Raw genomic sequence first — 23,328 nt, forward strand, 5'->3', positions numbered from 1 at the left:
CTGGCTCTGTGTTTTAGGTGATTGTCATGCTGGAAAACCCAGCCAATACCCATCTTGAACGCTCTCTTTTTAACTAAATGTAAATCTAATAAGTTTTTTTTTTTATATTGTCAAAATTTCATGTTGAATGACCAATAGAAATGTTTCCAAAAGACTCTGCATGAGGCCATGTGGGGCAAAACACATTGAAATTCTTGTGTGCTCACATCATTAAAACTCTCAAACACACACACATCATTAATCACTTTAACACGTTATCTGCTGGACAGTCATCTGTCTGTCTGTCCTATTGCAGAGAGAACTGTGGGATGTGTTTATTTGTGATTACATGTGACATGTAAGAAAAAATTCTTAGCACATTGTTTAAATTCACCATTTTATTTGACATTTTGATCTGTTTTTTTGTACATTCAATTTTACAGCTTATGGAAAAAAAAAAGAAAAAAAAGCACCAGCAAAACAGTACTGTAAATCCTGCCCTTAGATTGTGTTCTTGGAAAAAAAGTAGCATATGTAAATTGTGCATACCAGCATTTGTAATATCAGGCAACTTTTGTCACATTTAATTATATTTTCCAGTGAGGGTTTTTTTTTATATGTTGATGTCTGTATGACTTTTAAAATACTTGTCCAAAAGAGCTGGAATTGTGAAGCACAGTTCCAACTTACCAGCACAGCACAATAACGTCACCACCAGTCCGTAATTATAGAAATACAAAGTGTGCCTATATGGTATATAGGAGCAGTTACAATAGACATTAAGTGCAGAGACATGGAAGTGGTGATAATGTTACTGCTGATCGGTGTATTTGTATATCTGTTGTTTCTGGACTGTTTTTTTTGTTGCAAAGAACTTCTTATTCAAGTTGGAAACCCATCCGACCTTCTGATGGTGGGTTTAAACTTAGTAACATGGCACAAAAGCACAGCCAAATGTGATGTGAATGATTACTGTAAGTGTGTAGCATCAAATGAAGTCGAACTAGAATGAAACAGGTCTATTAGTCTATATAGTCAGGTCTCAAATCAGAACCCTCGTCACAGAGACTGGAAACCCCAGAGGTAAAACAGAAGCGATGTTACAAACATTTTGTCTGTCTGTCTGTCTTTCTTTCTTTCCCACTATCTCTCTCAATTCTCCACCCTCACTTCCTTTCTTATTTCCCCACAACCAGTGATAACCAAGCTGAGAATGGCAATATAGCATAAAGGCCACTGTTCTCAGTGCAGCAGCAGCAGTAGTAGTTTCAGAAATAAAAAGAAGCACAGAACACTGAAGCTACAGTTACATTCTCCCTTTCTTTATCTTCATAATGAGGCCAGCTCTTGTATCAGTCTCTCTTTCTCTTTCTGGAGCTCCACGATGCTCTGTTTGTTCTGCTCAAGACGATCCTCCAGCCACTGTAGCAGCGGGCCGCTTACTGCCGACATCTGGCTGCACAAGTTTTTTGTGAACACTGAGCAACACGAACAACAAACACAGATGATTTTAATACTGTTGACCATAATCACATTTAATGTATAAATACTTAAAAAAGCCAAAATCATACACACCATTTACACCTAGACAATGTGTATGACTAGTATCTGGACTGTATTCTGGTAAGATTTTTACCACATGCAGTCAGACTTGGAAGCTAAATGTGTCTACAGTTATTCAGACTAAAAGCTGATTGCTGTGTGGAACATAATATGCAAATTGGCTCACTGAACAACTTACTAAAGTCTCCTTTAATTTTTCCCAAAATTGACAGTGTTCCTTATAATCTGGTGTGCCTTATGTATGAACTTTACCAGTCAGGTTGTAAAGGAGCAGTAAAGCCACTCCACTAAAGTGCAGCGTTATAAAGGAGTGTCAGATTAGTTCTCCAGCACCAAGGCTGCTCAGCGCTAGCTCTTTCACCGTTCAGTGGGTAGTATATCGGACTGTAGTCTGCGTAGTCTGCGGCATTAGTGGAAATCTAAAAATCTATGTTTACTGTAAATTAACGGAAACGCTTTACTCACCCGAATAAACAGTGTTCAGGAGAGAATTCTGTGTAGATTAACATCCAGTGCTAGTTTGACTTTTTTTTAGAACTACAGTTCTGTTTATTTAACCCTTTCAGAGATGAATTATGTTCCATTGAAAATATAAGAACGCTGTTTTCTGTCTGCTGTGCACACAAAAGACTTTAATAGTTTAAAGACAAATCTGCATAAAAATACATCCTAAAATATTTAATTGCTTTTTTAATGTCCACTGCATTGGATGCCATGATATTGACCTTTTTACTTCACAGATCATTCATAAACAGTAATATTAACATGATAAAATGTTCCAAATCACATAAAATTTGTCAAAAATTAGCTCTTACTTTGCCTTGTTGGCTCTAGTGCTGCCATGCCCTAATGTCCGAGTTGCTGTTTTTTCCGATGAGGTGGGTGGGGGTAACTACTGTAAATTGTTCATTGGCTGATGAATGTTCTATTCTGATGGACAATATGCATTATTAGCGTTATGTAAAATGGACGTGTGTAATGAACACAGGGTCTGAAAGTGATAACTTAGCTTAGCTTTCAAGGTCCTGCTGAATTAAAAGGAAAACATGGCGATACCCCTGTTCCTTACCAGTGTCGCATAATGTGTCTTATAATCCGAAGTGCCTTTTACTGTACTGGGAGGATATTAGATTGATGTATTTGTCTTAGAGAGGATGATGTACACTGATATAATATGTGGCTCAAATGTGTTTCAGGGCATTATATTAAGTAATTTCAGTAGATAAATGAGTCTTGGGTATGATTACACTCAAGTATGTTTGCATATTTCCATATGTGGTTTAGCTTTATCCAGATATAATCCTGATACGCAAAATTTATGCAGTGACCAGGTGTAAACAGGGTCATATTTTACATTTGTATCATGTGTATCCTGAAATTAAGGATGAAAGTATACCTGATCCATTGTGTATCTTTGTGATTGGATCCAAATGCGTTAAACTAAAAAGGGGAAATAAAAACAAATTTTATTCAGTTCATTGTGATAACAGAACAAAGTTACAAAAAAAAAACAATGTGGGTAGTATTAGAAGCCTAAGATTCTCAATGCACTTAAGGTCAGTTTTTAAATAACATACAAAATACAGATAAAAGCTGTTACCAAACTGTTTTAACACCATTTGTACAGGCAATAAGGGATTAAAATATCTATGTACTAAAAGCATGTGTAGTCACCTCACCTTGGACTACATGTTCTTATGTTCATGTGTACAGTTATGATTTGGTTTACTGTCTGGCATCAGTTTTAAAGGCTGTAAGAGCAAGGTGAGCACTGTTGCACTGTTAACCCTTTCTCTGCTAATGGCATCAGTGCTCACCCATGCAGAATTACACCATTGGAACAGGTGGCATGTCTAAATGTTTTAATGATTTAAAGATCTTAGAGGTTTACTGACTGTAAATTCAATTGAGAAAACTACTCTTAATTGGGAATTTGAGTAATTTTGGGCTACACATTGACAGTGAATATCACTGAAAAGAGCATCTATTTGCATCCAGTATGCAAATAGATGGTGTCAGAAGCAAATAAGAGCAGTCACATCTGTCAGTGTTTCAGTAATTAAAAGTCTAAGAGATTAAATAATAGCGCACAGTATTAAATAAATATTTAATGTACATAGTTTATATAGTCTTTAATAGGTCATACACACATTATGCATAACTTACATAAATTATTAATTATTCTCCACAAGCGTTTTTAACTTTCTGACTTTTTTAAAGTCAACTTTTTAAAATTTTTAAATCTAAACCTCCATTTTAAATCTAATTAAAAATGTGAGTGGCAAATAATGCTTTAAGTGTAAAACAGGGTAAATCCAGGGTGAGTTTCTTTCATTTTTTACAATTAGATGGAAAGAGAAAGAGCATTTGTGGAGCCTACCTGTGAATCCTCCTGTATGTGTCCTGTTCTTCTTGACAGAGGATTCTAGGGAGTTCTACTGCAGACTCCAGGCATACTTTGCCGATGGCCTCATGTGGAACTACGTGGATTGGGATCTCAATTCTCTCATACCTAAACATGATAAAGAAAAGCATCAATTAATTTAATTACACTGAGCTCAACAATACTGAGAAGATTTTAACATGCTAAATAATAACTCCTTTGTTACTGAACATAAAAAACAATGTGGGTAGTATTAGAAGCCTAAGATTCTCAATGCACTTAAAGTCAGTCAAAATAAAATACAAAATACAAATAAAAGCCGTTACCAAACTGTTTTAACACCATTTGTACAGGCAATAAGAGATCACAATATCCATGTACTAAAAGCATTTTGTATTTTCAATTACTTTTAAGTGTAAACAATGGGACTTCATAAAAATATTGTAATTGATAAACAATTAGGCAGCAATATTTTCTTAATCCCTTTAAATTAAAGTTAGACAGTTCAGTGATACACATTAATTCTCTCATACCTAAACATGATAAAGAAAAGCATCAATTAGTGTAATTATACTGAGCTCAACGATACTGAGCAGATTTTAACATGCTAAATAATAACTCCTTTGTTACTGAACCAGGCCAGAGTGCCTGTATCGGCACGGTAACCAACTAAAACCACTTAAATAGATCTCACTTAAATGATCTTACTTATTTTAAAACACAAATACACAAATATACTGCATGTAAATTCACTCACTACATTGAAAAAACTCATGAAGAAGTGCTACCCACCCTCTTGATAGGTACCGTGAGTTTATTATTTATATGCAGTACTTACTCTGATCCTTTCTGTGCTTGCACGGACTGAAAGCAAGTGTACAGAACTCTGCCTGTCTATGAGAAAAGAAAGTTTAGCATTAATATTAGCCAACATTTGAACATTGCAATAACATAAATTTATCATTAAAACAATGATTTTCAGTCACTGTTAAATCGACAATCTATGACCCTTTGTATTATTTGGTTTCCATGCAAAGCTCATGCATTTCAGTTACCTTAGTATTTTTATCTTCAATAAAGCAAGAAAAGATAAGACCAACAAAACCCTGATCCATCATCTGGTACATGGCTTGAGTCCTCACATCTGTACAGAATGACAAACACAAAAAGTAGTTTAGGTTAGACATGTCCAAAGGTAATATTATATAGTATAATAAAAACCTGGATGTGGTTGTTGGGTCATTGAATGTGTTGGGTCTTAAAATCTACATATTCTATCATGAAATGACAAAGGTCTCTTTCTTTTGGCTGTGAGCTGCACCCTAATAGTTAAGGCAGCACTATGGAGATCTGGTATTTCTTAAATTTCTTCTAATTTGTCCACTAAAAGGACACGCTTTACACATGCATTTCTTGACATGCCGAGATATGAAAAAAAAAACATGACTGAAAGAGAAAGAAGCATGTAAACTTAAAAAAGGGTTATATTACAGATTTTCACACAAATATGCAGTTATCAGAAGCGTTGCCCTGCCTGCTTCACCACAGTTACATAATGCAGTTAGCATCGCAGCACCTACCTGATAGCGTTGCTTTAAATGGGTCAGAGCTCAATAGACTTACCAACATGCGATGGCCACACTGTGATGTGTGGGTGAGAATGGTACCATCCCACCACCCTCACAGGACGTCCAGTCATTTCAGCCAATCTGTGCTTCACATTAAGGAAGAAATCACTGGGGGCATTAAGTTTCTATATGGTTACAATAAAAAATGTACCTAACTGAGGTTAAGAAAAAGAACTCATATAGCTAGTCAAAAGAATAGAACACTAAAATAATCCTAAAATCATCATGTCTGATGCAAAGCTTCAGCAGGTGTGGGAAATCCCCCAGCACTGGGCTGTATATAGAGATGTGGAATTCTGTTCTCTGGATTGATGGATTACCATCCAATACCTCAGGATTGGCAGTGGCATTTCAGTAATAGCAACATAGCAAGAAAAATATGATCTAAAAATACCCTTGGCTGGTGAGTGGCTTGAGTTCTCACATCTGAATAGGGTGTGTACTTTGTTGTTGACAGGAAAGGTCTTTTAACTTGCTCAGATCTTTTTTTTTTTATCAAATCTCTGAAAAAAAGAGTTTAGTTTAGTCTGCAGGTGAAACCATTTTATACAATTTCTAAACGTGATATTAAACTATTACAGAAATAACTTATTTTTTAATGGAAGGTGAACTGCACATCTTTTATTGTTCTTAATCCACCACTGAATAGCACCATAAGAACCCGAGAGGAGGCAAATGCTAATACTAATACCGACATAGTGCTGGGCAGTATACCAGTTCATCTGGTATACGGGAAGGGAATATAGAACCGGAATGCATTTTTCACATACCCCTAGAGGCGCTATGGAGAGCTGAAGAAGCACACTAACAGAGCTTACCAGCTAACGCTAGCCAGTTAGCATAACAAGTAATGATAGCTCAGCTCTGTGGATTCAAACGGCCCACCCTGTCTGGAGAGAAAAGAGAACTGAACTTCTGGAGCTTCTGCTGCTGCTCCTTGCCATACGAGTAACTACAGCCCTTTTAAATATATTAATACTGTAACTTGAAGGATAATATTAATGCACACTGAACTGAAAGTATTTGTTAACTGGAGAACCAAGGGAATTCAGACTGATAAACAGCTACATAAATACTTTAATGCCTCTAATGGCTTTAGGAATAACATACTGTAAATTGATATTAAACTTGTGTCTTATTTGTGCAATAGAACATTTGAGAAATATCTTCCTGAAAACTTACATTTTGAGTATTTTAGGTCCATTTATAGTGTTTGTGGAACTATTTAAAATATAGATTCTTTTTTAAAGGAAGCAGTGTTAAAGTTGTTGGCGTATCTCTTTTTAAGGTCTATTGTTTACATTCATCATCTGTCTTTCTGCTAATGAAGTCTTCATATATTGTGTAATTTTGTGGAACAAAGTAAACCCAATAGTAATCAAAGCCTTAATTTAAAGTAGTCACATAGTAAATCACAAACCTTTATTAAAACTCAGTCATGCAAAAAATAATAATAAATAATTCCAAAAATCGGGACTTTAACATCATCTTGAAAAATCCAGTGATATACATTTTTGGTCACCGCCCAGCACTATACCCACGCTATATAAACCAAACCAAATAATAGAATATTTACCATAGTACAAATATTTTACAAAAAATACAAATAATAAATGTTAAATACAACCCAGTCAATGATGAATAATACAAGGTTAGGGTGGCCTCACTTAGGCTCTGTTAGTGGCAATATTTCAGACAAGACAAGACATGCAACATTCAACTGTTGCCCACATGGAATTTGACCTCTGCCTTAAATCCAACTGTGCAATGAACACACACCTTCAGACTTGTGAATGCACACATGTACACACACCTACACACAGTGCTAGGTTAGGTGAGCCTTGCTCAAGGACCCAACAAAGGAGCTTAACCAACTGAGCCACCACATAGAGAGTGGTCTTGGTCTGGTCTTGGATTAAACTGCTATGCCAACTACAAAGTTTTACCTACCATAGGCTTATGTTTATTCCGGGTCTGGTATGCAGGATTATTAATATCATATAATATCTCCTTATTACTATCAATGATTTCAAAAGAAATGGTGAAGGAGCAGGTGTCTACAAACGTATGGACATGCAGTGTCCTTTCTGCAAGATGAAGCACTAAACTCAATTAATGACCGTGCTTTAAGGTCATAATAACAGTGAAATTAAAGGATATCTCAGCTTCAGTCGAGGCTGCAGAGAGCTGCTCTGGAGAAATCTCCACACGGTCCTTCCTCTTGTCTGACCTTCGGAGTATAATGACTGAGTGGATGTGAACAATGCGGTTTGTGTCGACCTGAGGAGGCAGAGTGATAGCATCAATGAATATGGATATTGTATAATAAGCTTTTAAGCAAACACTTACAGTTGTGTAACTTATAGTTACTCTGTTTTTACCAGTACAACTCTCTTGCTCTCTGCATACTGTGGACTATTACTCTTCTGTACACCTGTACTCTGTGATGTGACAATAATTCTGATTTGATTTACGGATGATTTGATTTTAAAACTCTGTAATGTAGTTGTCACTAGCATGAACTCTCATTTCAGAGATCAGCTATAACAATTTAGCAACAGTACAATCTACACAAAACTACACAAGATAGCTAGCTAAGTAACAAGCTAGTGTAAAACAACGCTCTTTTGTTGATTTCCTGAGTAAATGATAAAACACTGAGCTAATATGGAGCTCTAAATAACTTTTAAATAATTATCTAAGCTAGTTAACATAGTTAGAGTTAACTGGCTAGTGTAAAACAGAGTTTTCACTGATTTCATGAGGAAAAAATAAAACACTGAGGTAATGTGGAGCTCTAAATATCCATTAATTGGTTAGCTAAGCTAGCTAGTTAACTAGTCAGTGGAAAAATCTCTTTCAGGGATTTCGTGAGGAAATTATAAAAAACATTGAGGTAATGGGAGCACTAAATAATTATTAATTAAATATGCTAGTTAGATAGAATTTACAAACTAGTATAAAACAGAGCTCTTTCATTTATTTTGTGAGTAAATTATAAAACACTGAGGTAATGTGGTAAGGAGCTCTAAATAATTATCACACCACAGTTAGTTCCGACCCTGCAGTGTGATTGGCTGAAAGGCATTTTATGAGTGTCATTATCAGCCAGTAATGCACTGTAACCGAAGCTCTTTATGTATTACTCCGCCACATACAGGTAACCTAGCAACGATGTAGCGCTTACCAGCCAAACAGCGCAGCTACAAACAGAGCAGCAATGGAACTATTTAAACTTGCAGAGTTTTTAAAACCAAACTGATCGTATTTTCTCATCCTTTTCAAGTCAAATTCTTTTAATAAACAGAGATAATGGAACTGTGGTATAATCGAAATATTACATTTGAGGTTCGTGCTATAACGTGTAACTTAATATTGGCAATTAACGTTACCAATTAAGCAATGAGGTAATAGGGAACTTTAAATATTCATTTATAAGCCAAGCTGGTTAACTAACTACTAACTAGCTAGAGCTCTTTCACTGATTTCGGGTGGAAATTATAAAACACTAAGCTAATGGGAAGCTCTAACTAATTGTTAATTAGCTAGGCTGGTTAGATAGAATTAACTTGCCATTATGAAACAGAGCTCTTTAATTTATTTCGTGAGGAAATAAATGACTGAGGTAATGGGGAGCTCCAAATATCCTTTAATTAGCTAAGCTAGTTTACTAGCTAGTGTAAACAGAGCTATTTTATTTCTTGTGTGGGAAATTATAAAACACTGATGTAATAGGGAACTCTAAATAATTATTAATTTACTTAGATAAGCTAGTTAGTTAAAAATCTAGTGTAAAACAGAGCTCTTTCCTTGATTTCGTGAAGAAATAAGAAAACACTGATGTAATAGGGAACTCTAAATAACTATTAATTAGCTAATCTAGTTAATTTATCTAATGTTTAATTTCGCCGGATTTTTATTTAACCGGGTTCCAAAAAGTGTTGCACAGTTTGGCCACGAAAGTCTACCATCTAATCTTCAAAGCTCAACAAGCAGAAAATAAAAGTCACACAGTATAAAATAAGCAGGCGCGCTCACCTCTCCTATACACAGCCCCATAACCTCCTCTTTCTCTGTGCTCAGCGCGTGATTCATACACACCAGGAACGCGTCCGACTCTAAATGTACCGCGCTCACCGCCATTTTCTTATTATTCAGGTTAATTCAGTTAAACGAGGAACAGTTCAGTGTGTTTTTATTTATCAGTTTATCACAGCGCTTAAGTTCCGCATCAGCACTGTGTGTATATACCCTAGATATGCACGGGTGTGTACATCAGTAAATGGTTCCGGGGGACACCTTACTAAAATAACTCACTCACTCCCTTACAAAAACTGAATTTAATAATGTGCTCCCAAACATAACAAAACCGCACCAATAAACAATCTCACAACCCTGCTCCGTTAACAGTATAAATGTTAAACAACATAAATACAGGCTGCCTCGACCTGTAAAGGAAGCTCGTTGTTTTTGGTCGGAAGGAAATCGGGCGCGCACCGAGCTGGCGTGACGTCAGGTTGTTTATGTTTGGTGCTGCTGTTCGAGCACTGTCACTTAGCTCGTTAACCTCCGACTTTCTGTTATTATAGCAGTGCATTGATTACATTAAATTAAAACCTCTTTTTTAAAAAGCGAGTTTAAGCTGTTAGTAAGCTGTGTGTTAATGCTGTGTGTTGCTTGAGAAGATGTCACAGAAGGACCCGTGTCAGAAGCAGGCGTGTGCCATCCAGAAATGTCTACAAGGTAAAATACTGTTTTCGCTTAGGCGTGAATACAGTGATTAACAACAACTAATAAAATAAATACATAAAATGAAAATACAAAAAACACACAAACAGTGAGTTCTTGGAATAGAATAAAACTTATACAGCAAAGTTTGGCTTTTATTTCCTTAAATGTAGATGAATACTGAAGTAAATCAGACCTTGCAGGAAGACATAAGAAATCTAGTAGTAACTTAAAAGTGTTAAACAAACCAGAATACTATGTAAAGCATTTATGTGCTCTTATCTGAGGTGCTGTTATCTTGTGGTTTCTAAGGCTAGTAAGTCTGATAATTTACCCTGCTCTTCCTTTCCTGTGGTGCTCCTGTTGAGTGCCAGTTTCATCATAATGTTTTTGATGGTCTTTGTGACTGTACTGCAATTTTCAGATTGACTGACCTTAACTGTAATTTTTAAAACTTTACTTTCAAAGTCAAAGTAAAATACTTTGACTTTGAAAGTAAAGTTTTAAAAATGATTTTAAAACTTTAAACTTTAAAATAATGTAATAATTTTAATTAATTTTTTAATTTTAAAAACTTTAATAATTTTTAAAACTTTACTTTCAAAGTCAAAGTAAAATACTTTGACTTTGAAAGTAAAGTTTTAAAAATTACAGTTAAGGTCAGTTATCTGTCTACCAAAGGAGAAATTTGCTTAACCAGAGGTCATGCTGAAATATACTGCTTGGCCAAAGTCGCCACCAAAAAAAAAAAAAGGTCACATACTCTAAGATTTCGTTGGACCCCCTTTAGCTTTGATTGCAGCATTGTGTAGATAAGCTTCTGCAATATCATAAGATTTATTTCATCAAGTGTTGCATTCATTTTTTTTTTTTACCAAGATCTTGCATTAATGTTGGTAGAGTCTGACCGCTGCACAAAGAGATTCTCAATGGGGTTGAGGTCTGGACTCTGTGGTGGCCAATCCATGTGTGAAAATAATGATCTCATGCTCCCTAAATCACTCTTTCACAATTCCAGCTCCATGAATCTTGGCATTTGCATCTTGGAATATGCCCGTGCCATTAGGGAAGAAAAATCAATTTATTGAATAAACTGGTCTATATTTAGTATATTAAAGTTGTCAGTTGTTCTCATTTTATGACCAACTGCAGCAACCCCAGATCCTTTGCTTAGTTAAATTCAGGTACCAGTGTAATAAATAACTGTGTAATAAGAAAACTTTGAATTACTAGAAAAAGAAAGGTCAGTTAATCCAAAAAGTGCAGTACAGTCAAAAAGGCCCTCAAAAACGTTATGATGAAATTGGCACTCATCATAAACGCCCCAGGTACAATGTTTTTTAACCCTGCCTGCTATTTACCAGAATTGTAGTGACTGTTATAACTGGTCCTTTAATGTTACAGTTAACCACACTAATGGGGTACAATTCAGTCATGTCTTTTCACTACAGTTTAGCCTAATGGGTTTTAGTTATAATTTCACTCACTACTCCATACTAATAATATTAGTAACTTGTTATATAATCATAGCTACATATATTGTTATATCTGTTGTTGTTGATCTACAACATCTGCTGACACCATGCTTCTGTTTCTTTTTAACAGCTAACAAATACATTGAAAGTCGATGTGTGGATGTGATCCGGGCCATGCGGAAATGCTGCGAATCCCACCGTGGAGTCAACTCAGTGTGCTGTTCTGGCTTTGAGAAACAATACAGAATGGCTGAAGAGAAAACCTAACCTTTTTAACCACAGACTTTGTCAGATGTTGCGTAATGCCATTTGATTAACTGCACTAAAGAATGGAAGATCCCAAGACTTGAAATGATCCTAAAATGTGCTGCTGAGTGGATTAAAGAAAGATCAAGCTAAATGAGCTCATCTCTCACCTTTTTTTGTAAAGTCAAAAGGATACATTGGGAGTCAGAAGGAGCTGCTTAGATTCACTTGCCATAAATCGATGTTTAGCAACTGTTTCTGATGTGATAAAAGGATCTATGGATCTGTGAATAGGATATAATCTACATTAAACAAACAAAAAAAAAATAATGAGATTTTTCCTATGTACACTAAAGGCCTTTTCATCTCATATTTTGTTCTCAAATGTGTCTAAATCTGTGTTAGTGAGCACTTCTTCTTTGCTGAGATAAACCATCCTTCCACGTTTACACTCAACTTGGTCTGTCTCCAGAAGTGTCACATTCTGCTGAAAGATTCAGAGAAAAAAAATCACGAGTAGTCAATAATCTAAATAACCTTTAGTTGCAGCCTTAGTGTCTATCTCTCTTTTACATTACCACATGCAGTCACCTAAGCTGTGTCAGAAACTCTGCCCTGTACAATATTAAGGTGCACTGTAGGCTTGTAGGAACAGTGCCCTAAAAAATGAAGCACTATTATTGTGTCCCAATTGTGTACAACAATACATATATACTGTATACTCATTTTAATAGTGCACATTTAGCAGATTAGTACACAATCTATTCATGTCCTAACCCATTTAGTATTAACCGGAAGTCATGAAGCATTGCTGTGCGAATATACATCACTGCTAGTTTTCCTTAATTTTTTTCCCCCAATATTGTTCCATACATAAGTAGCTCTGCCATTTCCATTTACCATAGCATTGTTCGATAATAGTGTCCTAAATATGAATCATGGATTTTTGGGTAAACTCAACTTTTACACTTTTAACTATACTGCATACTTCATACTTAAAAACTACTTAGTATTAGTAAATCGTACACAACTGGGACACATCCTGTATGTTTTCAAACACTACTACATATAAAAATGCGGAACCCAGCCAGTGCACTACATAGTGAATAGAGCTGTAGTTAGATTACTCCTTTAAACCTCCATCCCTTTTTTACACGATACACTTTAACTCAGAAAAACTAATGTTCAGATTTGAGAAAATAATGAAAAAAAAAAAAAAGATAAACATGAGAATTCACAAACATCAGGCCACAAACAGGTAGATGACAGCACCCCCTAAAAAGCAAACATAAAGTATTGTATATTATGGACTCTTTGCTATCTAGCAACTGGAGCATTAGGATTAGCGGCTAACTGCTAGCGCTTAGCGGATAATGATAATTCTGCACCAGCAGTACTAGTTTGGGTTAGCAGCAAGCTACAGGCCTATATACTTGCCTTTAATTGGCCAAAGAGCTAGCGCTTAGCCCAGTTAGCTGCTAATGCTAATACTGCTGGATAACTAAACTGAAACTCCTGTATAACACTGTACTTTTTACACTGATTTTTTTTGGCCAAATTAAAGGATTTTAGGTGTGCCTTATAGTGAGAAAAATACAGCATCTGTTCCACATAGCGATCAGATTTTAATTAAACTGGTGACTACCAACTGTAAACTCAAGTGGCTTAAGCTTATCAGAATACAATCCAAATATCAATCCCATGAAAGTACCCAAACAAAAATGTGTTAAGCTTATAGTACTATTAACATTATATATAAAACAATATCAGTTTTGAACAGTAATAAAACTGCTGCATTTGCACATAATTTATCAACACTGTACAGACATCAAATCACTCTGAATGACTATGACTAGGATTACATCTAATTACTTAAAAAAATGGAACTGTCCTTTAGTCTGTTTTGTATCACACATTAATTATATATCAAGTCAGCATAGTTCTGTGCTGAGAACACCTCCAATCAAAGCCTTAAAACTAGAATAACTAACCCTGCCTGTCTAAAACAATAAGTGGAGCAGAAAAACAAGTAAGGGACAGCTTACAACACAATAGCTGATTTACTTAAAAGTTTCACTTTTATTTTAAGAAAATACAACTTTGGACTAAATCCTATTGAGTATTTCCTCTCCTTCTAAAACGAATGAGTTCCATATTTTGCTGAATTTTGGCATGAGGGGAAATTCTTGAACATTCCTTTAACTTTTCAGTTTTTAACATACTGAGAATTTAAAGGGTGCCGTACACATACTGTGGACATCTTTAGTCATACATACTTTAACAGTATGTATCAAATACTCACACCACAAATCAAATTCACATCACATAATCCAAAATGGTTCAAATGAACTGTAACAAAATCAAAGGGAAAGTGAGCGAAAATGTGAAAAAAAAAATGTACATGCCAAAGGAAAAAAAAAAAACTAAACAAAACTATAAAATAAACTCATTACAAATATTTCAAGCATTACTTAGTAGCTGCGTTTGCTAAGAAAGACAAGATAAAATAGCTACAGTATATAAATAAATCTTTAATGTAACGAGTACTTGGTTAAAGCTGCAGTAGCGATTATTTGAATGCCAAAAGCTGTTACATGTTGAAAGCAGACATCTTTTTGTTTTATACTGTATAACACACAAAACAAAGGAGAGGCTTCTTATGAGGCCAGGCCGAGCAGAAATCCTCCAGCAAAGCCCCCTGTGAGGACGATGTTCTTCTTCACGAATGTCTGCACCTTTACATAAAAAAAAGAAAAACAGAAAGAAAGGAAGAATAAATTATATGTTATCCATTATCAAAAAGTGTGTAAACTTTGGTAAGACAGTAAGGCAAACAGCACAAAAGAGTACAACAAAGAAAGTAGGTGTGTGTAGGTACATGAACACTACTAGGCATTTACTTGTCTATGATTCTCTGCTTAGGAATGTATACTACTATTATTATCAACCGCCAGAAAACACAATACAAACAAAGAGGAGTAAATCTCATACCTCGTCCACTTTTGTCCTCACTTCTTTAGGTGGCTTCTCAGCATTTAGCTTTAGCTGTTTCTTGGCCTTGTTCACATCCCGCTCAACCCTCTTCCAGTCAACTTTAATGTATCCTGTGTGATTGGCAATCTGAAAGAACAAAATAAACAAGTGGCTTATTAGACACCAACATACCTGTATAATTTAGGGCTGTTGCACACAGGTTACTCTGCACAGTGAAGTGCTGAAGAGAGAGCTCTGCAACAGACTGCAGACTTGTTTATATTAAAGATATTTATATTAAAGCTAACAAAAAAGAATAGGGTCTGGATTATTTATTATCTAGTAAGCTCACTTTGTTGAGCAGCCTCTCTTCATCCATTACCAATAAGCAAGTTTCTAGCAGACAATGTGATGTGTACAGAACCAGTCAGCTCCAACCAAAAAGTTTCTTTTAAAATATTGGATTGTGTATGTACAGCTTTGGAAAAACAGCAAGAGACCACTTCAGTTTCTGAATCAATTTCACTGATTTTGCTATTTACAGGTATATGTTTGAGTAAAATTAACATTGTTGTTTTTTTCTATAAACTACAGACAACATTTCTCCCAAATTACAAATACAAATATTGTCATTTAGAGCATTTATTTGCAGAAAATTAGAAATGGCTAAAATAACAAAAAAGATGCAGAGCTTTCAGACCTCAAATAATGCAAAGAAAACAAGTTCATATTCATAAAGTTTTAAGAGTTCAGAAATCAATTTTTGGTAGAATAACCCTGTTTTTAAATGACAGTTTTCATTCATCTTGGCATGTTCTCCTCCACCGGTCTTACACAATGCTTTTGGATAACTTTATACCACTCCTGGTGCAAATATTCAAGCAAAAAATTCAGCTTGGTTTGACGGCTTGTGATCATCCATCTTTCTTTTGATTATATTCCAGAGGTTTCCAATTTCTTAAAATCAAAGAAACTCATCGTTTTTAAGTAGTCTCTTTTTTTTCCAGAGCTGTATATTGGACTACATTTAGATTTAGTTAAATGATCATCTGCAGAATCGCCTGTGGCCATAAGAGATCGCACAAATTTAATTCAAAGAATCTTTTCCTACAGCAAGGGTGGGGAACTCTGGTCTTGACAGGCTTCCTGCACAGTTCTGTGCTTTTCCTGTTTAATAACACCTGATTCAACTCCCAGTTAATTGCCAGGTTGAGTCACTGTTCTAGTGCATATATGCACCATGCCTGATTACCATGTATTTACCAATTGGGCTGCTTCTAATCAAAATGGTTTTAACAATATCCAGTGGTTCTTGACAGTGGTTTAGCTGGACACTGGAATATTCCCAAACTGGTGCATTGGTACAACTTACACAGTGTTTTCACACCTGTAGTTAATTCCTATGGTACGGATCAGTTGATGAATTTTTTTACTTGGAGAGTTTTCTCCCTCTGTTTGGTTTGGTTTCACGCAAGCAAATGGTCTCATCCCTCTGATTGGTCAGAGCTGATATAGCAAATATAGTGAGAAGATTCTGTGTTATAACACAGCTTTAATTCAATAAATCATGACACTTTGCCATGTGCACACCGGCGAGTGTTAAACCCTCACCCACAAGAGAACACCCCACAACATATACAGAGTTCCCAAGCTGTACCCTGAGGTAAAAATTGATGATCAATTCACATACTGCAATCCGATGACATTTTTGTATGTCAATTTGGCATGTTGGTAGTTTTCTTCTAACTAACTTTGGATTACAACATTTACAAAGTGGATAAATAAAGGGGATTACAACAGCATTCTTAACATAATTACAACATAATTATAGCAGTAATAAATTATTGCAATATTTAATTTTAATTTGTCAACTAGCTATTTGATACCAGCCTTGACCAGTAAGATTTGGGTAGAAGCTTATATCGAAATGAATTACCTGAAGCAAAAAGAAGCCTCCACCTACTGCTGATGCTGCCAGTTTCCCAACTTTCTGAAACAGGTACCCTGCACACCTGAAGGATTTAATGTACACACAAGGCATGTTAAACATTTCAATAGACACTATTCAAGGATGATAATTTTGTTTAGATTTACATTTTATAACTTACCAGCCAGTCACTCCACCGATAGCGAGCTGGGTTGCTACCGAATACTTCTCGGCAGCTGGCCCAGAATTGTTGCCAAACACTTTATTCCACCATCTCTGTTTCTTGACATGTTCTGCCAAGTCCATCACAAATTCCTCAGCATCTGTTAGAACAAAAGAGAAAAAGGTGAATAAATGTAGCTTGTACAGTTAATATTTAGCCATAATTCAGTTCCAAATATGCGCACTGTTCATCTACATTTACTGGATAACTTATTTACTAACTAACTAGCACGCCTGCTCTGCAACATTACATAGCCACTGTTTCCAAAGTACAACTGTTTCCCTAAACAACACTGACAAACTTAATTACTCACAGGAGCTCAGAAGAGAGCCCGAGATCCAAGGTTACATAATCAAGAGCCACCCTTCCCTCATGTTATGAATGAAAACACTTCTGAGACATGAAAAATGTCATACAAGTGAATGAATGGCTTTCTTCTGGAATTCCACATTCAGACCATGTTCCCCATCAATACATATTAAAACACAACCCAGGCCTCTATAGCTGCGAGGGGGCTTCCAACTTCCTCCCTTGGAAGTGACCTTGACTACAGCTGGCCTTGGACACTGCCTCTTCCCACACACAACCGAAATAGCTTTAGCGCAGCGGCCAAAAGATTGTCGGGATCAGTTTCCATCAGACGGATTTGTAATTAAAACAGTCACAGAGGCTGAAATCAGCGTGGCCTCCATGGCCATGTTGATCACTGGATCAGACTAAAGGGTGCAATGGGCGTGCCTTACTGTCCTGCTAATGCAGTGTACATTTTAAACCCCTCAGAAACCACGTTTCACACATGATCAACCCTGCATGACAACCCAAGGCAGCTCTCATAGTGTATAGCTATAATTCCTCTTGACATGCAAATGTAACAACTAGTGCCATGTCGCTGAGGCTTTGCCTAATCTACTGCATACAACAGTAGTTAACTTACAAATACTCCCTGAGCTAATGCAAATTCTGGTTCTACGAGGTTCAAAAGTCCAGATGAATCCACATAAAACGCTTCTAATAAACATGCAAAAATTTATTTAAAAAGGCTTTAAATGACATTACAATGTCATAACTCAGATTTAACTGTTAAAAAAACTTTTTATACATTACAGGTATATATTAAGGTCAAACATTTTAGAACACCCCCATTTTTACCCTGTATTTCAGATATTTTTGACAGCTCTTTAGGTCCAGTCAAAAACCTAAAATAGTACAAAATCCAGAGTACAATATATATTCGTTTTAGGGCTGCAACTAATGATTAATTTGATATTTAACTAATCTGACTATTATTTTTTTTATAGTCAGTGATTATTTCTGCCATGCCCTCCAGCTCTGCTTGCTGTGGGTACGGCTCTTGTTTTTAGCTTTCTGTTTCACTTCAAAATGATAAAAACAGCTGAATGTGAAAGCTGATTTAAATGCCCTTCAAATGTCCAGAACATTGTCTTTTAAATGTGTAATTGCTGCTATTTAGTAAAGAAATGTGTGATCTGTTGTGTTTGGGCACTTTTGGAGACGCAGGCCGAGTTGAGTGCTATGCTTTTCCCGTTGTGTTTCTGTCCCTAGTACTTTGTGTAATGCTACAAGTTATATATATATATATATATATATAATTAGTCATTGTTAATTTTATTGAATAATCATTGCATCCCTAATAAGCCTTTTGTTAAAGTATACCATACAAAATAAATAGTTATATAGTGTTCATTAGTAGCAAACAATTCATTGGTTAATAGCTTGCAGCTGGTAATTAGCAATGGAAATAAACTGAGCTTTGGAAATGATTTTTAAAAAATAATAATTTACAAACTCTGGAAGAGATCAGGCAGTTACACACTTACACACAGCACATTCATACTTTCATCATTATAACTAGCAATAGACACAGAAACACTGTAAATAAAGATAAGTCTGTAACTATTAAAAGTCTTTTCTTTAGTGAAATAACAAATGAAGCCAGAGAGTACAGAGTACACAAGTTCCTACACATTTAAAAGACTCTTGGAAAATGCTATTTTTGTTATAAGCAAAAAACTGATTTACTGATTAAGAGATCTAAAAAAACATTCTGACTAGACATTAGACATTATTACCAGGATAACATATCCTAAGCTAATGTAATGTAATTTTATTCAGTCATATTAAGTCATATGTTACCATGGAGTTTTATTTACTCTGGATTATCTATATTTACTTTTGAGCTTCAGTTACACACATCTAAAATTACATTTTACTATTAAAACGGTGTAATTACAGAGTTTTTACTAGTAAAAACACAGTTTTTAACTTGTATTGCTGGTGTGACTTTAGGTTAAATGGCTTAAACTACCATTCTGGCTTGTTTTTCTTGTTAGCTTAGCTATATAGTTTACTGGGTGTTGCATCAGTGTGTCAGCTATTCCTTTCACTAGCTTAGCTGGGCCTCAAATACCAGTCAGTCCTTTTAAATTTAAGTTTTTTTTTTTTTCCTAAAACAGCTTCTCATTTCCCACAAAGGCAATGTGCCAATGTGCAATGTGTTTTATAGTGCATCTTTTAAACATCATCCAGATCATATCTAACGGCTACCCTAGCTTTAATCAGCCCTTTAGCTGATTGTTCAACAATGTTCAATAACTACCCCAGCTTAGTACTAGATCAGTACTAGCTATAGTAAAATGTCAGTTTATGTTTCTACACGATTAAACTAAACAGTTAACGCTAAGTAACACCCTAGATATCTAACTCGCCTGCCCGCATTCATCACTAACTAACGAGCCTTTCAGTGCAGCCTGAAGGACACAGCTGAGCCCAGCTAAAACACCTCTTATACACTTAACCTTATCCAGGAGCCTCCTTCACTCAAAATACAAACACACACTGCTCCTCGGGAACGCTCTCATAATCCCAGCTAGTATTAAAACCCATATCACAGCCCGATAAAGCCTCACCGTTCTTCGCCTTCTCAGCCATTTTTATTAGTGTTTCCTAGTCGGACTGTAATCCAGAGCACAGCCTCCCGACCACGTGACAAACACGGAGCCGCTGCTTTGTTTTTTTCCCACTTAGTGACAGCTTTCCTCACTCAAAATAAAAGTCTCTTATTCACAGTTCAAAATGTATTTTTTAAATATTTAAAATTTATTATAGCTAAGTAGTGATGAAAACTGAGATAAAAAAGTCACAACCTTTTTTTGCCTGAATAATAAAAAAAAGGACAAATAAAACGTATTACATACACAGCTCTGGAAAAAAAAAATAAAAGACCACATAAAAATGATGAGTTTCTTTGATTTTACCAAATTGAAAACCTTTGAAATATTATCAAAAGGAAGATGAATGATCAAAAGCCATAAAACCGAGCTGAACTGCTTAAATTTTTGCACCAGGAGTAAAGGCATAAAGTTACCCAAAAGCAGTGTGTAAGACTAGTGGAGGAGAACATGCCAAGATGCATGAAAACTGTGACAAAAAGCAGGGTTGTTTCACCAAAATTGATTTCGAACTCTTGAAACTTTATTAATATGAACTTATTTGCTTTGCAAGTTATTATTTTTTCAAGTTCTGAAAGTTCTGCGTCTTTTTTGTAATTTTAGCCATTTCTCATTTTCTGCAAATAAATGCTCTAAATGACAATAGTTTTATTTGGAATTTGGGAGAAATGTTGTCAGTAGTTTATAGAATAAAACAACTTGAACAATGTTCATTTTACTCAAACATATACCTATAAATAGCAAAATCAGAGAAACTGATTCAGAAACTGAAGTGGTCTCCTAATTTTTTCCAGAGCTGTATATACAGTGGTATGAAAAAGTTTTGGAATCCCTGATAATTGTCAGGATTTTCCTTTATAAATCTTTTCAGTCAATTATATCATACAGCAGATGATATTTGAGAAGTGAAATGAAGTTTATAGGATTTACAGAAAGTGTGCAATAATCCTTTAAACATAATTAGTGCATAAACATGGGCACCCTTGTCATTTTATTGATTTGAATATCTTTACCACTAATTATTGGAACAAAAAAATTGGTAAGCTCATTGACCCTTGACCTACGTATACAGATGAATTCAATTATGAGAAAGGGTGGCCAATTGCAAGTTTTTATCTTCTTTGCATCTTCTCTAAAGAGTGGCAACATGGGGAAAAAGAAAAGCATTCCAAGACAAACACTTGCTCCCCACAGTAAAATTTGGTGGTGTTTCTACCATGCCATTGGACTGTGTGGTCAGTGCAGGTACAGGAATCTTTTAAAGTTAAGGGTCGCATGGATTCCAAGCTGGGCTGGATACTTTAACAAGACAATGACCCTAAACACTGCTCAAAATGTACTAAAGTATTCATGCAGAGAAACGAGTACAACATTATGTAATGATCATCTTAGTTCTCAGACCTGAATATTCCTGAAAATATGTGGTGTGATTTAAAGCGGGCTTTTCATGCTCAGAAACCATCAAACCTGACTGAACTGGAGATGTTTTGTTAAAAGGAATGGTCCAAAAAACCTTCAACCAGAAGCCAGAGTCACATTAAAAGCTATAGAAGTTAAGAGGCTGTTTTTTTTCTGCAAAACGAGGATCCACTAAATATTGAGGTAATTTTTTGAGGTAATTGTCTTCATTTCACTTCTTAAATATCACTGTGTTCGTCTGCTATATGATATATTTTACTGAAATTGCTGATCCAAACAACCAATGATTTATAAAGGGAAATCATGAAAATTATCAGGGTGTGTGTGTGTGTGTGTGTGTGTGTGTGTGTGTTTTATAATAGATATTTTTTTTATTAATTCTGTTTATAATGTTGACCTGAAATAAATCATTTGTATAATTCTCATAAAATTGTTTCTTATTCTTGCTTCAAAATATAATTTTCAGTTAGAAAAAATGTCAATGAATATACATAAATGACAAAAAATATAATTAGCTGAAGCAGTTGATATCATAAAAGGTTTTAAAACAGTTAATAACCCAAAGAAAACTACATTTCTAAAATATTATGATATGGTCTACATTTATTGAAAACTTGTATTTTTCTATTATTTATACACAAATTATTAAAGAATTTGATTACTTAAAATTTCAAATAAAAGTCTCATTGTTAGAGTTAAAAATAAAATAGGTTTTAAAGATTTTGTTATTTTGTTTTATTTTCTAAAAATTTATAAAGCTCAGTTTAGTTTTCACCACATTACGACTATTAAGTACTATCCTGGGATAGAGAAAGAGACTTATGCTGCCTTAAAATCATGGGGACATGTCATGTTTAAATGCACATGAACACAACCAAAAACTAGTTTGCCATTTACCAATGGCAAACTCAGGGTTCATGTTAAGCTCAGACGGGTTGAGTGTATGTAAAAACTAAATAAAAAATGCTGATTTAACAGCAACTACAGTCTATTTTTTATGTTTAACTCCCATCCACACTTACAACTATCAGATAGGTACATGCTGTTGATATTTCTACTGCATAACAATATCATCAATTATCAAAAAAAAATCTTTTTGAGTTGAAAAAAAATAATTGGATATTACAAACAAAGAGAAATTGTGTATTTTTTGTATAAATCATAATAGTTTAGTTACTTTCTCAATATTAAAAAAACCCAATTTGACTTCATACCCTCACATCAAAAAAGAGGGAAAGAATTGCTAAAATTAAAAAGGTAAAAAAAAAATGAAACATTGGTATTGCAAAAGGTTTCCCAAAAGATTTGGAAGAGGAAAGGGGTTCTCAATCTCAATCTCAATCTTTGTTCTTACCAAAGTCTTTAAATAAGTTGTTTTTGGTGGTAGTTTTATTTTCTCTAAACTATTAAAGATCCCAAGTTGGCTCCATACTTATCTGCATGTGCCAACACCCCGGTTGTAGAGTATAATATAGAAATTGGCCTGCGCTGCTTTTGCTAACTCTCCAGTTGTCAGATATAAACCACATATAAACCACATTCAGCCCGATTCCACATGACCGAGCCTCAGCCAACGCTGCCAAACATCACCTCGTGTTTATTTCACTAACCCCCAAATTATAAACCTGTACACCAAATTCTTGTTTTTTAAATATTATGGATGATTGATTGTTGATTCACTCTGCCATAGAAACAGAACAGTTCAAAGAAATCATTGCGAGTTTAATACTCCCCTGACATTCGTGTCCATTCATAATGAGTGTATGCAAACTCCCAACCACAACAAAGAATGCAGGTGGTTTGAAATGTGACTCA

At 35.2% G+C, this 23,328-nt stretch overlaps 3 protein-coding genes across 3 annotated transcripts; 1 reads left to right on the forward strand and 2 right to left on the reverse strand.

Annotated features, from left to right (window-relative positions):
* Positions 1 to 359: 359 nt before the first annotated feature.
* Positions 360 to 9,827, reverse strand: brcc3 (BRCA1/BRCA2-containing complex, subunit 3). Its single transcript, XM_049466437.1, has 8 exons — positions 9,592 to 9,827; positions 7,713 to 7,833; positions 5,549 to 5,635; positions 4,981 to 5,069; positions 4,764 to 4,819; positions 3,923 to 4,054; positions 2,939 to 2,982; positions 360 to 1,457 (listed from the first exon to the last, which is right to left on the reverse strand). Exons 1-8 carry the CDS (start codon positions 9,694 to 9,696, stop codon positions 1,309 to 1,311), a joined length of 783 nt encoding a protein of 260 aa, XP_049322394.1. The 5' UTR covers positions 9,697 to 9,827; the 3' UTR covers positions 360 to 1,308.
* Positions 9,828 to 10,037: 210 nt separating this feature from the next.
* Positions 10,038 to 12,156, forward strand: cmc4 (C-x(9)-C motif containing 4 homolog (S. cerevisiae)). Its single transcript, XM_007247062.4, has 2 exons — positions 10,038 to 10,296; positions 11,887 to 12,156. The coding sequence occupies exons 1-2, from the start codon at positions 10,239 to 10,241 to the stop codon at positions 12,021 to 12,023; spliced, it is 195 nt and encodes a 64-aa protein (XP_007247124.1). The 5' UTR covers positions 10,038 to 10,238; the 3' UTR covers positions 12,024 to 12,156.
* Positions 12,157 to 14,058: 1,902 nt separating this feature from the next.
* Positions 14,059 to 20,191, reverse strand: fundc2 (fun14 domain containing 2). Its single transcript, XM_022676235.2, has 5 exons — positions 20,053 to 20,191; positions 17,084 to 17,225; positions 16,912 to 16,987; positions 14,994 to 15,122; positions 14,059 to 14,737 (listed from the first exon to the last, which is right to left on the reverse strand). Exons 1-5 carry the CDS (start codon positions 20,072 to 20,074, stop codon positions 14,660 to 14,662), a joined length of 447 nt encoding a protein of 148 aa, XP_022531956.1. The 5' UTR covers positions 20,075 to 20,191; the 3' UTR covers positions 14,059 to 14,659.
* Positions 20,192 to 23,328: the final 3,137 nt, after the last annotated feature.

This window comes from Astyanax mexicanus, chromosome 17 (genome assembly GCF_023375975.1).
Source record: "Astyanax mexicanus isolate ESR-SI-001 chromosome 17, AstMex3_surface, whole genome shotgun sequence".
NCBI classification, from domain to species: Eukaryota; Metazoa; Chordata; class Actinopteri; order Characiformes; family Acestrorhamphidae; genus Astyanax; species Astyanax mexicanus.